At 38.2% G+C, this 12990-nt stretch overlaps 1 protein-coding gene across 1 annotated transcript; it reads left to right on the forward strand.

Moving 5' to 3' along the window:
- The first annotated feature begins 9270 nt into the window (after nucleotides 1-9270).
- Nucleotides 9271-12426, forward strand: edn2 (endothelin 2). The gene is made up of 5 exons (XM_060904064.1): nucleotides 9271-9428; nucleotides 9916-10060; nucleotides 10177-10290; nucleotides 10765-10857; nucleotides 10962-12426. The coding sequence occupies exons 1-5, from the start codon at nucleotides 9362-9364 to the stop codon at nucleotides 11059-11061; spliced, it is 519 nt and encodes a 172-aa protein (XP_060760047.1). The 5' UTR covers nucleotides 9271-9361; the 3' UTR covers nucleotides 11062-12426.
- Nucleotides 12427-12990: the final 564 nt, after the last annotated feature.

A 12990-nucleotide genomic window follows, 5' to 3' on the forward strand; every position in this document is an offset into this window, starting at 1 on the left:
ACTTTGCATGGCCATGTTTTTGGACAGAGGGAGAAAACCAGAGAACCCAAAGGAAAACATATAGACAAAGGGGAACAAGCAGAATGTTCAACATGTAGCAGATGTCAACAGGTTCAAGGGCTACTGCAGGATACAAGGAGTCAACTACACCATTTGTAGGGACATGGAGATCTGAAAATGTATTTCTGAATGCAAGATTTGTGCACACATACCTAGTCAGACGTTGTCTCCCACTGCTTCTAAAATCATATACAGTATGCATACATTCTAATGGTATCATATTCATTATTTTATGAGCAACCACATGACTTAAAAGTATGTACAATCTTGGGGTTACACTACAGCATTCACAATGCGTCTGTCAAGAAAGACAGCACAGCCGCCCCAACAACAAAAAATGGAAACCTATTATACTGTGCTCAGTGAGTATAATGTAATATAATATATTATTATACATTCAGGACACTTTTTCCATGGAATAAAAACGTATTCCATTCCCTTCTAGTGGGTTTATTGATGGTATGTAATGTTGTTATCATATTGCTTATCCTCCATGTATTACGCCACTCGACCCAATGGAGAATGAGCGTGCAATATTGTTATAATATTGCACGTTGTCAAGACAACATGACATCACATGTCAGAGCTCATGCAAAGATCCAATGACCAAACCTTTCTGCTGCACACGTGCACAATCATTTCTTTGTTCACCGGGAAAGAGAGAAGACGAGGCTAATCCAGTGCTAGGTTTAAGCCCTAAATAAATAAACTGAAAACTGAAACTAAACACATGCTGAACACCTGAAAGGTGACCAAAACTTCATTATATATTCTTCATGCATATTTACAAGAGAAAAACATACCAACAGACATCGAAAAACTGGAAAAGAGACACGTCAGAGATGTAAAACGTCCGTGGTAGCAAGTGACTGTGACAATTTGTAAACAAATATGGCTGCGAGGTTTGCTTCATTAAAAGCAGAAGATTTTGAAAGAATTTTGGCTGCCAGGTCGCTCCATTGTGTGTAGTTGTTGATGTTGATTTTAAAAGTAACTAAGTAAATTATGCAGGGAAAATAATAATATTCGGCTTGACTGTGCTAGCACTGGCTTGTGCTAGCATTGGCCTTCAATAACACTACACCAGCTAGAAGGTAACTGGACTGCCGCGCTAACAGCACCGAGTTGCAGGTAAGCTCGCATTGGCCTTCGCTAATGCTACTGCTGAATACTACACCAACTAGAAGGTAACTGGCCTGCTGCACTAACAGCACCGAGTCGCAGGTCAGCTCATGTTGGCCTTCGAGAATGCTGATATGTTGATATGAAGAGAGTGTGTATATATAACAATAATAATATTAGCTGGCATTTTTTTAATGGTATATCAGATATATTCCATTCAGCTAGCATGATATTGAATGAGTTGAAGATGAGTTCTGATATACCACTCAAAGCCAGCCAATATTATTTAAATATTTCCTTAGAAGGGCGGCACGGTGGTGTAGTGGTTAGCGCTGTCGCCTCACAGCAAGAAGGTCCGGGTTCGAGCCCCGTGGCCGGCGAGGGCCTTTCTGTGTGGAGTTTGCATGTTCTCCCCGTGTCCGCGTGGGTTTCCTCTGGGTGCTCCAGTTTCCCCCACAGTCCAAAGACATGCAGGTTAGGTTAACTGGTGACTCTAAATTGACCGTAGGTGTGAATGTGAGTGTGAATGGTTGTCTGTGTCTATGTGTCAGCCCTGTGATGACCTGGTGACTTGTCCAGGGTGTACCCTGCCTTTCGCCCGTAGTCAGCTGGGATAGGCTCCAGCTTGCCTGCGACCCTGTAGAAGGATAAAGCGGCTAGAGATGATGAGATGAGATGAGATTTCCTTAGAATCAAATAAATTTTTTTGGTGAAGTTCCTATTACATTGTGTCTATTTTTTCCTTAATAAAATAATAATAGAGCTAAACATAAACAGTGACCCAAGTTCAAGGACCCTGGAGCTGCGAAGTAGCAATTCTACCCACCGTACTGATTTCTTTTTGAGAAATAGAAACAACTAAATATGTTACAACACATTACAGGTAGGTACAAACAAAAATAATAACTGAGCAGGATTTTAAATAAGAGACCAATTATGAACCGGAGTGATGTAGCTGAGGTTGAGGAACTTTCATAGCCAGAGTTCATGGACCATTGTGACAGCTGGCATTCCCACCTCTGAGTATTTTTTCTAGCAATTTCCACAGTGATATTGTTCATATTAAAAGAAATAAAGAAAGAAAAAAAACATTAGGTGACACCTATTTCCAGTTTAAAGCCGAATACAGGTGCAATATGGTTATTTGAAGTATGAAACTGGTGCAGATATGAATAATACAAGTGTGTCATAAGGGTATAGTTTATATGTACAGTATATTTAAATAATATTGGCTGGCTTTGAGTGGTATATCAGATATATTCCATTCAGCTAGCATGATACTGAACGAGTCGAAGACGAGTAGCTGAATGGAATATATCTGATATACCATGAAAAAGCCATTATTATTATTATTATTATTATTATTATTATTATTATTATTATTATTATTATACATACACATTCGACGGAACAGTTATAGATTTTACAAAAAGTTAAGAACAGGGGGGTAACTTACCAATATTGAATGCTGATTCTGATCAAATGTAATTCAATGTTCTGTCAATCCAATATACTTTACAAAGTCAAAGTTCTAACAATAAAAATAGTCCAAGTCCAAAAAGCCTGAACAACAACCTAACTTATATACAAGCTATATCCAGGCTGACCGTTCAAGTTCACGGTTACTTTTGGTCATAGTTAATTGTTACATTGCAGTTGTTCAAAACAAAAGGGCTTTGCTGAGTGAAGTCCTCTTGTAAAAGTCTCCATCGCTTTTCCTCACCTCCAAGCAGAATTTTGACAATATTTCCGCTATGGCTCTCTTTTCCAGCTTTTCGATGTCCTTTGGTATGTTTTTCTCTTGTAAATATGTGTGAAGAATATATAATGAAGATTTGGTAGCCTTTCGGGTGTTCAGCACATCTTTCTCTTTCAAAATATATCTCTAAATCTTCTGCTTTTAATGAAGCAAACCTCGCTGCCATATTTGTTTGCAAACTGTCACAGTCACTCGCTAGTACAGAAGTTTTACATCTCTGATGTGTCTCTTTTCCAGTTTTTTTATGTCTGTTGGTATGTTTTTCTCTTGTAAATATGCATGAAGAATATATAATGAAGTTTTGGTAGCCTTTTAGGTGTTCAGTGTGTCTTTAGTTTCGGTTTTCAGTTTATTTATTTAGGGCTTAAACCTAGCACTAGATTAGCCTTGTCTTCTCTCTTTCCTGGTGAACAAAGAAATGATTGTGCGCATGTGCAGCAGAAAAGTTTTGTCATTGGATCTTCGCATGAGCTCCGACGTGTGATGTTGTGTTGTCTTGACAACATGCAAAATTATAACAATATTGCATGCTCATTCTCCATTGGGTTGAGTGGCGTAATACATGGAGGATAAGCGATATGATAACAACATTACATACTATCAATAAACCCACTAGAAGGGAATAGAATACGTTTTTATTCCATGGAAAGTGTCCTGGATGTATAATAATAGTGTATTTTCTATTTTATTTGCTTTGTTTCATTTTTGTCTGTATTAATGAACTTATAGCCAAGTCAAATTTCTTGTAATTTCTGACCCATTAAATATTTGTTAAGGCATGGCTGCTGCAAGCTCCATCCACCGTCCCTCCATAAAGAAGCCCGGGTGATTTGCGTGGAAAACATGTCATGAATTTTTATAACACTATTGCTCTCCAATTATTCACCATTCATAAAAATTTTGTTTGCCAACTTCCTGTGTTTCTGATGACCTGTTTTGGTCAGAGACTATCAGTTGGAAAGGGAAAAGTATCAAAGTCCTGAGCAGCACTGCATTCCAGAGAGCCACCTAAGGAATTCCTTGGAGTCATTTAGCTGTGCAAGCTTGTTGACACACACTTTGTGGCATGCTGCCGAGCTATCCAGAACAGGAAATGGATAAAGGCGCATTTTTGCAGTGTGACTGCAAGAAGACACAGACTGAGAGAGAGAGAGAGAGAGAGAGAGAGAGACAGACAGACAGACAAAACAGAGACAGACACTAGATAGGAGAGCACTGTAATGTGGGTCTTCTGTGAAATAATTCACTGTTTATGAAGTCAGAGAAATAGTTTCGATGAAAATTAGCACATATGATGACTGAGCTCATACCTCCTATATCTAACATGGTGTTTACAGAATTACCGGTACATATGTACTGTATTATATGTATGTATGTGCATATGGGTCCGTCTCAGAAACTGGTCTCTCATTTGGGACATTATGATCAAAAAATAAATTTTCTAATTTTACTTTTTTTTTTTTTGCATTTACCTAACACTCAATGTTTCTTTTGTCATGTTTAATAAGAATAAAGATAGCATCTTGCTTTATCTGGCCTCCACTGTGGAAAATTTTTTTGATTACAATTCAAATGCTTTTGTAAAATTGATTTACATATAAAATAACTACATCATGAAGAATTAAAGCTCCTCCTTCACAGATGAGTGAAAATATTGAATACATTTCCTCTTTTTGATTGCTTGGGTTAAAAATGTCAAGTTATGATGACTGAATTGATTATTCACGAATAATATGATACACTGTGGGTATTTGATATGGTGAAATAGGACAATAGGACACAATGGAAAAATCAAGAACACACCGGAAAGATGAGAATAACGGCGGTGGTAAAAGAACAGTGACTGTACCGGCTGAAGGTCACGCAGGTCTCTGCTGTGGCACGCGAACAACGGGATATCACTACCACACCGGACGGAGTGCGAGGTGGGGGCGGGGCAAAATGACTGGCCGTAGATTCTATCAAAAGTTTGATCTAAATTGACCATGGTTGCAAAATATTGGCCAAAAATACGCAAACACTACGAAATATGAAAGTAAGATGAAAAAGAAACATTCTATTGCCTTATACTGCAAGACTAAAACAAAATAAAACTGTCAAAACTCATCTTTTCATTAATAATGTCCGAACAGATCACCCGCGTAACAGAAAGACCACAAATGGAAGCGCGATCAACTTCTAACTGTTGGAGTGGAAAATTCCATTCTACACATGCAAATTGTTAATGTGTGTCCTTCCCCGCACACAAATAACACGCTACAGTAAAAAATAGACCACGAATCATTTTATAGCTCAGAAATTCATACAAGACCAGCTACCATCATAACATATTCTGTAAGAAACATACTCTATACCTAACTTTCAGCTTTCGTTTTAAAAAACAAAATCGCAGATTTATAACTAAATTTTTATATGGCGTAGTGATTTTAAGTTACTACTTTTGGTGAGGTAGTGACCTTGACCCTGAGGCTTTCCGTTTAGATCAAAACACACGATTGTATTGGTTTTGGGTACACGGAAAATGGAGTTACAACGGTGATGAAATATTTTGCATGATGTTTTATTACGGTTATGATTATTCTGTGAGCGCACCAATCCTTAGGTGTATAAAGTCAAATACAATTAGTGATAACTGTAGACTTTTCAGTGGACTACAACCTTTTTAAGGGAATGCGATGTAGTCAACCATTTATCATGTCCCAGATCAAGCCGCCATTTTTCCACAAATTTGCAGAATTTTTGCCAAATTCTGAATAGAGTATTCACATCAAAGATTTAGTTTTATCTGTATTATTTCTTTCATCATTTTATTTCAAATTAAAACCAACATCACTATTCAAAACCGTATAGTTTATTGACTGTGAGTATATTTAGTGGGGTACCCCCACAGTACCCAGTTTCTGAGACAGACCCATATATATATATATATATATATATATATATATATATATATATATATATATATATATATATATATATATATATGCAACAGTAATGTCATACCTGAACTCTGGATGTTTCCAGACAGAGTGTCAGTGTTTACAGTCTGCCTCCTCTATGGCACCAGAAAAATATTTGCTTTAGCTTTGGTCATTTCTGTTTATCCATTTTTAATGTGACAAATAGTTTCGGAGATGCCATTGTTCAATGGATGATGACATCACTCTGGCATTTCCTGCCCCTTGCCTCTAAGAAAAAAAGAAGAAGTGTTTTTTTACAAGAAGGACATTGTTTTTCATCCCTCAGCAATTCTCATTCCTATACGCTACTGAATCAGTAATCCTGACGTTCATCAGATGACTATAATATAATAGAAATAAATATAACTACAGCAATTGAATAATTATGCAAATTAATTCGCAGTGTTTTATTTTGTTTTTCCAAACCTCCATGCTGTACTTATTAAGTCATAAAAGGCACAAGAGGAAAGATAACTTGAAGAGGCGTCATTCCAAGAGGATAATTCCATGATAGGTTTCCAAAATCTGAAATGCAAAACATGTTTGAGATCATTCCCAGACTGAAAGCAAATATCTTTCTTCATATTTAGATATTTGCATACTTTACCCAGTGCCATTTATTATCAGATATCCATTGCTGGATTCCTAATACCTAATGTCTAATGGCTTAACTACATGACCTGATAGTGTGAAGGCATAAAGTAATGCAGGACACAGGCGATTTGCATTAACTGTTGCAGAAGTTAAAACGAAATGAAATGGCATGGCATGGCATGGCATGCACCTTTGGCTTGATGTTGAGCTTGATGATTTAATTCAATCCTCCCAAGCCATCTCGTATAAGTATTAAATTAAATTAGATTTAAGGTTTTGATTTTGTCACATCAGAAGTTACACGATAAAAAGACGAGCAAAAATTACAGAGCTCTACAAAGCAGAATAAATTGACATAAAAGAAGAGTAAATATAAATACGGGAAAAAATCTAAGGTAAAATCTAAAAATGCAAAATAAAATATACGATGTATAAGGTGGCAATTATTTGAGGAGTTAATTGAAGTCTTGTTATTTATTAAATGAAGCTCATTTAGACACTATTCATTTGATATTCCTGTATTTATTCAGCTATAACTGGAAATACAGTATGTTATGTGAAAATGACTAATAATTGTACTATTAGTTGTGATGATGTGCAGTTAAAACTTTATTAAATCCTTGTTAAAAAAATTTAAAAAATATTGGGCATGACTTAATAACCTCAGTTTTATGACTCGTAAATCTCCATGTGTGTGTTCTAGTATCCACTAGGTGCAGTGTATGATTTTAAAAGCTGAAGAAGTCATTAATATTTTAACACATGCTCCATGTTATGAAGTAAAATTAGAATTTTATATATCATCATCATCGTTAGCTGTCCATAACTAGCGATGATGACTGCTTCATTAGGACGCACAGAAATGCAGATGGACCGCGGGGCCCGCACCCGAGCGCACCAGACTTATTCTCCTTTCGTAATGAAGCACCTTGCATAGTAACATAAGACAAATTATGTCATGCCCCTATTGTGTTGTCTCTCTGGACCTCCAGACCTGATGCTAAGTGGTGCACAAAAGTGCCACAGATCTAATGGGTATGGAAGTTGCCCCACAGTGACAACTGACTTGCCGAGTGATGCCATCTGTTGGTCATTTGAGTGGTTCTTCCGCATGCCATCAGGTGGTGCACCATTGACCCTGTTGGGTTCATCTGCCACATCACACCGAAAAGCTCCCTGCTGCCAGCACCTTATTAGTGATGTACTATTTGACCCATAGCTGGAACCCAGGCAGGTGCTACCACTCCAGGTCAGAGCAGACCTGGGAGCAATGGTGATTAAGGGGTAACTCCACTTTCCCCAATACTCAAGTCCTCCCAGTTTAAAGTCATACCCAGGACTAGGAATGACAGTATAATGCATTATGGATAGAAATAGAGAATAGAATAGGATAGACATTAGGGCAATATAATAGAGTATATTATAAGAGAACAGAAGGGAATATGATCGAATAGAAAGCATATTGAAGACGTAGAAAAGAATGTGACAAAGTGCTACACATATACTTTTTAGTTTGTGGAAAAGAATAGACACTCATGACAATACAGCAGAATAGACTAAAAGAAAGAAGAAGGGAATATGACAGAATAGAAAGCATGACAAAGATATACACATCTCTCTCTCTCTCTCTCTATATATATATATATATATATATATATATGGGCGGCACGGTGGTGTAGTGGTTAGCGCTGTCGCCTCACAGCAAGAAGGTCCGGGTTCGAGCCCCGTGGCCGGCGAGGGCCTTTCTGTGCGGAGTTTCCATGTTCTCCCCGTGTCCGCGTGGGTTTCCTCCGGGTGCTCCGTTTTCCCCCACAGTCCAAAGACATGCAGGTTAGGTTAACTGGTGACTCTAAATTGACCGTAGGTGTGAATGTGAGTGTGAATGGTTGTCTGTGTCTATGTGTCAGCCCTGTGATGACCTGGCGACTTGTCCAGGGTGTACCCCGCCTTTCGCCCATAGTCAGCTGGGATAGGCTCCAGCTTGCCTGCGACCCTGTAGAAGGATAAAGCGGCTAGAGATAATGAGATGAGATATATATAGTAGATAGATCGACTGTACCGTGTTGCAATACTGAGTTATTAATTCTGTCATGTGAAAGAAGTTCAAGTTGAAAAAGTATAAGTTAATCATAGAGAATAATAACTACAGAAAATACATGGACATGAAAATACAACAGATTTTTTTTTAAATAGAGGCTTTTTTCAGTGTTATTTTGATTTGAACATTAGGAAATATTTCTCTTTTACTCTGTCCTGTATACTGTATGTTTTGTATTGTATTCTACATGTACAGTATAATCATATACTGAACAAAGAACAAGAGCTCATCTAATTTTTGTCCAAGATATTTTGGCAAAATTATTATATACTGAAACTCGCGTGGGTGGAAGTCATTAAACACCACCTTGACTTTTTTTTCCCCCCACATAAGAATAATAATAAGAATAATAACAGAGAGCCCCTGAGGAAAAAAGGCAGAAACAGTTTCATTTCACACACTGACAATGATATATTACGTGACATGATAATACTCAAAGAAAGACCATCTCGGCTTCTCCACTCCTTTTTTTTTCCTTCTCTCGATTTTTTTTCTATCCAGTTTTCCATGCCCTACTGATGATCCCCTTTGAGAATGTGAGGACGCGACTTATTGTGTAACAACAGCATTCCATGTGTTGTTGGAAAGAAGTGACGAGGTCATAAAATGGAGGTGTGGCATTGACGGGATGTGTATAAAAGGAAAGCAAGGAGTCTGAGCTGCACATGAACACCTGTCATTGCCTCTCGCAAGAGCACTGAGAAATCAACACACAGTAAACCTGTGCACGTTGCTTTCTGTGGATTTAACGCACTTGTTGAAGTCTTGATGATGGATCTCTCTCTGCACACCGTTCTGCTGATCTCAGCCACATTCTGTGTATTTGTGCAAGAAGGTAAGTCATGACCTATCAACTCCTGTTATGCTGTGGTGAAGGATGCAAATTTGTATGAAGTCCACTGACGAGGCGTGCATTACATATTGTCGCAAAACATAAATATACGTAATATATTTTTCAGTAAATAATTCTGGAAATTGCATGGTATGACCGCAGCATATTTTGCTGGGCGAAAATAGCTGAAGTTTCATTCTTTAGGTGTAATATTATTTTAGCAATGAGAAATAATACGCATTGCCCTTTCCTCCTTATAACACACACTGGAGACAATAAGGTTATCATGTAACTGCCTTTCTATCTTAAGTGATAAGTGTTCTATATCTAAATTGTACTGGGCCTGACATTTGAGTTTGATTGAGATTTTTAGGGATATTTTCTTTTAATATATCTAAAACAGAACAACAATATTGCACATTTCATTTAACAGAGCCTTGGTAAATATCCTGCATTTTAAACATGTGCTTTTTATGTGGTCTGTTTCTAGGATTCGGATTACCCGTCTTCCAACCATCAGAAACCCAGAGCTCTTTGGCAAGGGTTCGCACCAAACGCTGCTCCTGCAGTAACTGGTTGGATAAGGAATGCATCTACTTTTGCCACTTGGACATAATCTGGGTCAACACGCCTAGGTAGGTCACTCGAGTTCAACACACAGCATAAATCCAGCTGGATGTCATTTCGTCATTAAGTGAGACTTGAATATGAAAGTTCATATCTTTCTCTCGCTTCTGCTTTTTCCACACAGTAAGATCACCCCGTATGGCCTCGGAAGTCCTCTGTCTCGTCGTCGGCGCTCCACCGGCCGTTGTGAATGTGCCAACCCCAATGATCCTACCTGTTCCTCTTTCTGCCACACCAGGTGAGCATGGTATAATCTCCAGATCAAAGGAGATAAACAGATCTCATCTGTTCGATCATGCATACCAGCAGACATCAGGATAGACTGTAAAGGGTTAAAGAGATGTGCACTGATAAAGTGTAGCTGTTTACTTGACTGGGACTGACTTACGCTGGATGGATTTATAATGAGTCACACCAGTCCTTGAGGCATGAGGTTATTTTTAGAACGCCTGTTTTTTATCGCACCGGGTTGTCAAGAATTCTTAAAGTTGCTCAGTTATTTAATACCGAAGCTGTGCCTCCACCCGCTCACACTGACGTCTACACATAGCTTAAATGACATACTGTACATTGTTTACTGGAGGATGAAGAGGAAGAGATGGAGGATGTGTTTTGCTCAGTGATCCATAACTAGTCCTATTGTAATACTTCACTTCATGTGAGTTTGCAATGTGCATATTATTTAACCCGATGCTCATTCTTTTGGTTACAGCTCCATGGACCCAGGCCTTGTAGTTGTCAGTCCACTTGATCCTGAAGTGGGCCATGTGTATAAAGCTGACAAAGATCTCCTCACATATTTCAGGTGAGAAACATTTCTGAACAGACAAATTCTTTCAAACATATCTGTGGATGCTGCAATGGGTGCTAACCAGGCGGTTGTTGCTGTTTTTTTTTTTTCAATTGTAGGCAAGTAGCCAAGGCTAATCTCATCGCAGCCAAGCATTCTGCTGTCTCAAGAAAAAAACTGCTCAAGACCAACAACCAGTCAGAGAAAGATGCAAAGTGATAAATAACAAAGGATCCCAGTCTTCCCAATAGGAGATGGCATTCCTGGAAAGGATCTCTTCTGCAGTATGACTGGAAGGACGGTTGAGATAAAGTTCTCTCAGAACACACTGGAAGACGTAAGAATGCTCATGGAAAACAAGACATCTATTAAAGTTACTGACAGTGTTAAGGGAAAAGACTCGAGGTGTTCAGGGCCACTATTAATACACAGACACGTCATGGGTCATAGAAGCAGTGGAACGTCTGAAAATGCCTATTTGAATACAAGTGTGCCTTGTGTTGTTTTACTAAAGGAGGAATGGAGCACCTTGAACACCTGTGAAATGGTGGCCTTTCCAATGGAAGGGAATGTTAAGCCAAAAAAAAAAAAAAAACCACACACACATATGGGAGTCAAGTTTGATCGCTTTAGCACTATCAAGTGTAAACCCTCGCCTTAAAAATGAGGCACTTATTCTTGCAAAAAAAAAAAAAAAGACTGTGCAATACTGCTTCGTTATGTAATAACAGTGATGTCTCTGTATACCGGCGTCTTTTCTCCTCTCTTTTTAGTCCATTCTGTTCTTATCTTCATTTCACTTGCACTTCTCTGTATCAGAGTTTCATATCATTTCATTTCTCTTGAAAATGTTAAATACCTCTTTGCAGACCCTTGCTGGAATTATGTAGGAAGCGATCATAAACACCAATTTTATGCTTTTCTTTCTAATCTATGATAACAATGTCCAAAGGTTGCAACACTGTCTTATCTTAGTTTGCCAGTGGATTCCTTAAGACACATATTAACTGTTTTATGAAATGGATCAACCACCCAGGTTGATGAGGGTTTTTTTTTTTTTTCTTGGCCTCTTTGTGAACGCGGAAATATTATTAACATAGTTACTGTTGTGTGTTTTCAGTTACATGTGCAAATGAGTTTCAATGGCTCAGAGCTTGCCAACAAACTGCAGTAATTGTTTTTTCCTGCAATAGAACAGGCCAACTAATGTCCTTGTAATTTCCTATTATAAGAAACAAGCGCTGGGTTTCAGTGGAATGTGTTTAATGTTAAGGCCTTTTAACTACTGCTCACTGAGAGCTTGATGTTTGTCTTCTGCGTCTGGACAGCATGCAGGACAACTCAGTGCTATGTCAATAACTGCTGTTTTTTTTTTCCTCTAATATCAAGGGAAAGGCTATTTTTTTAGCCTTCAGCTGAAAAGATGCAGATACTTGAATGTTTCATTTGACAGCCTGCAGGGCCTATATCATGTTGTAAAGTAGCATGCTTAGAAAAAAAAATTATTTATTTAATTTATTGAGCTCACTTATTTATATTTTGTACCTCATTTACAGACAAGGTTTTTTTTTCTCTCAAATAAATTATTGGAATTGAAATTTGTTCTGTTGCATCCTTTGTATTTATTTTGGTTAAGGATATAGCAGGGAAAAAAAGAAAAAAGTAAAGCCTTTTTATTGCAATGAAAATTCACAGGATATATCAGACGTGGATACATCAAAAATCTGTGGGAAAATTCATACCATTAATTAACCCAGAAACACATAAACTGGATAATAATAATAATAATAATAATAATAATAATAATAATAATAATAATTTATGTAGCACCCACCTCCTACCAACCGTACAATGAAACAAAATTTGCAAGAAACACAAAATTCCATCCATCCGTCCATTATCTGTAGCCGCTTATCCTGTGCAGGGTCGCGGGCAAGCTGGAGCCTATCCCAGCTGACTATGGGCGAGAGGCAGGGTACACCCTGGACAAGTCGCCAGATCATCACAGGGCTGACACATAGAGACAAACGACCATTCACACTCACAGTCAATTTAGAGCCACCAGTTAACCTTTGGGGCAAGCCGGAGCACCTGGAGGAAACCCACACAGACATGGGGAGAACATGCAAACTCCACACAGAAAGGCCC

This window comes from Neoarius graeffei, chromosome 22 (assembly GCF_027579695.1).
Source record: "Neoarius graeffei isolate fNeoGra1 chromosome 22, fNeoGra1.pri, whole genome shotgun sequence".
Taxonomy (NCBI): Eukaryota; Metazoa; Chordata; class Actinopteri; order Siluriformes; family Ariidae; genus Neoarius; species Neoarius graeffei.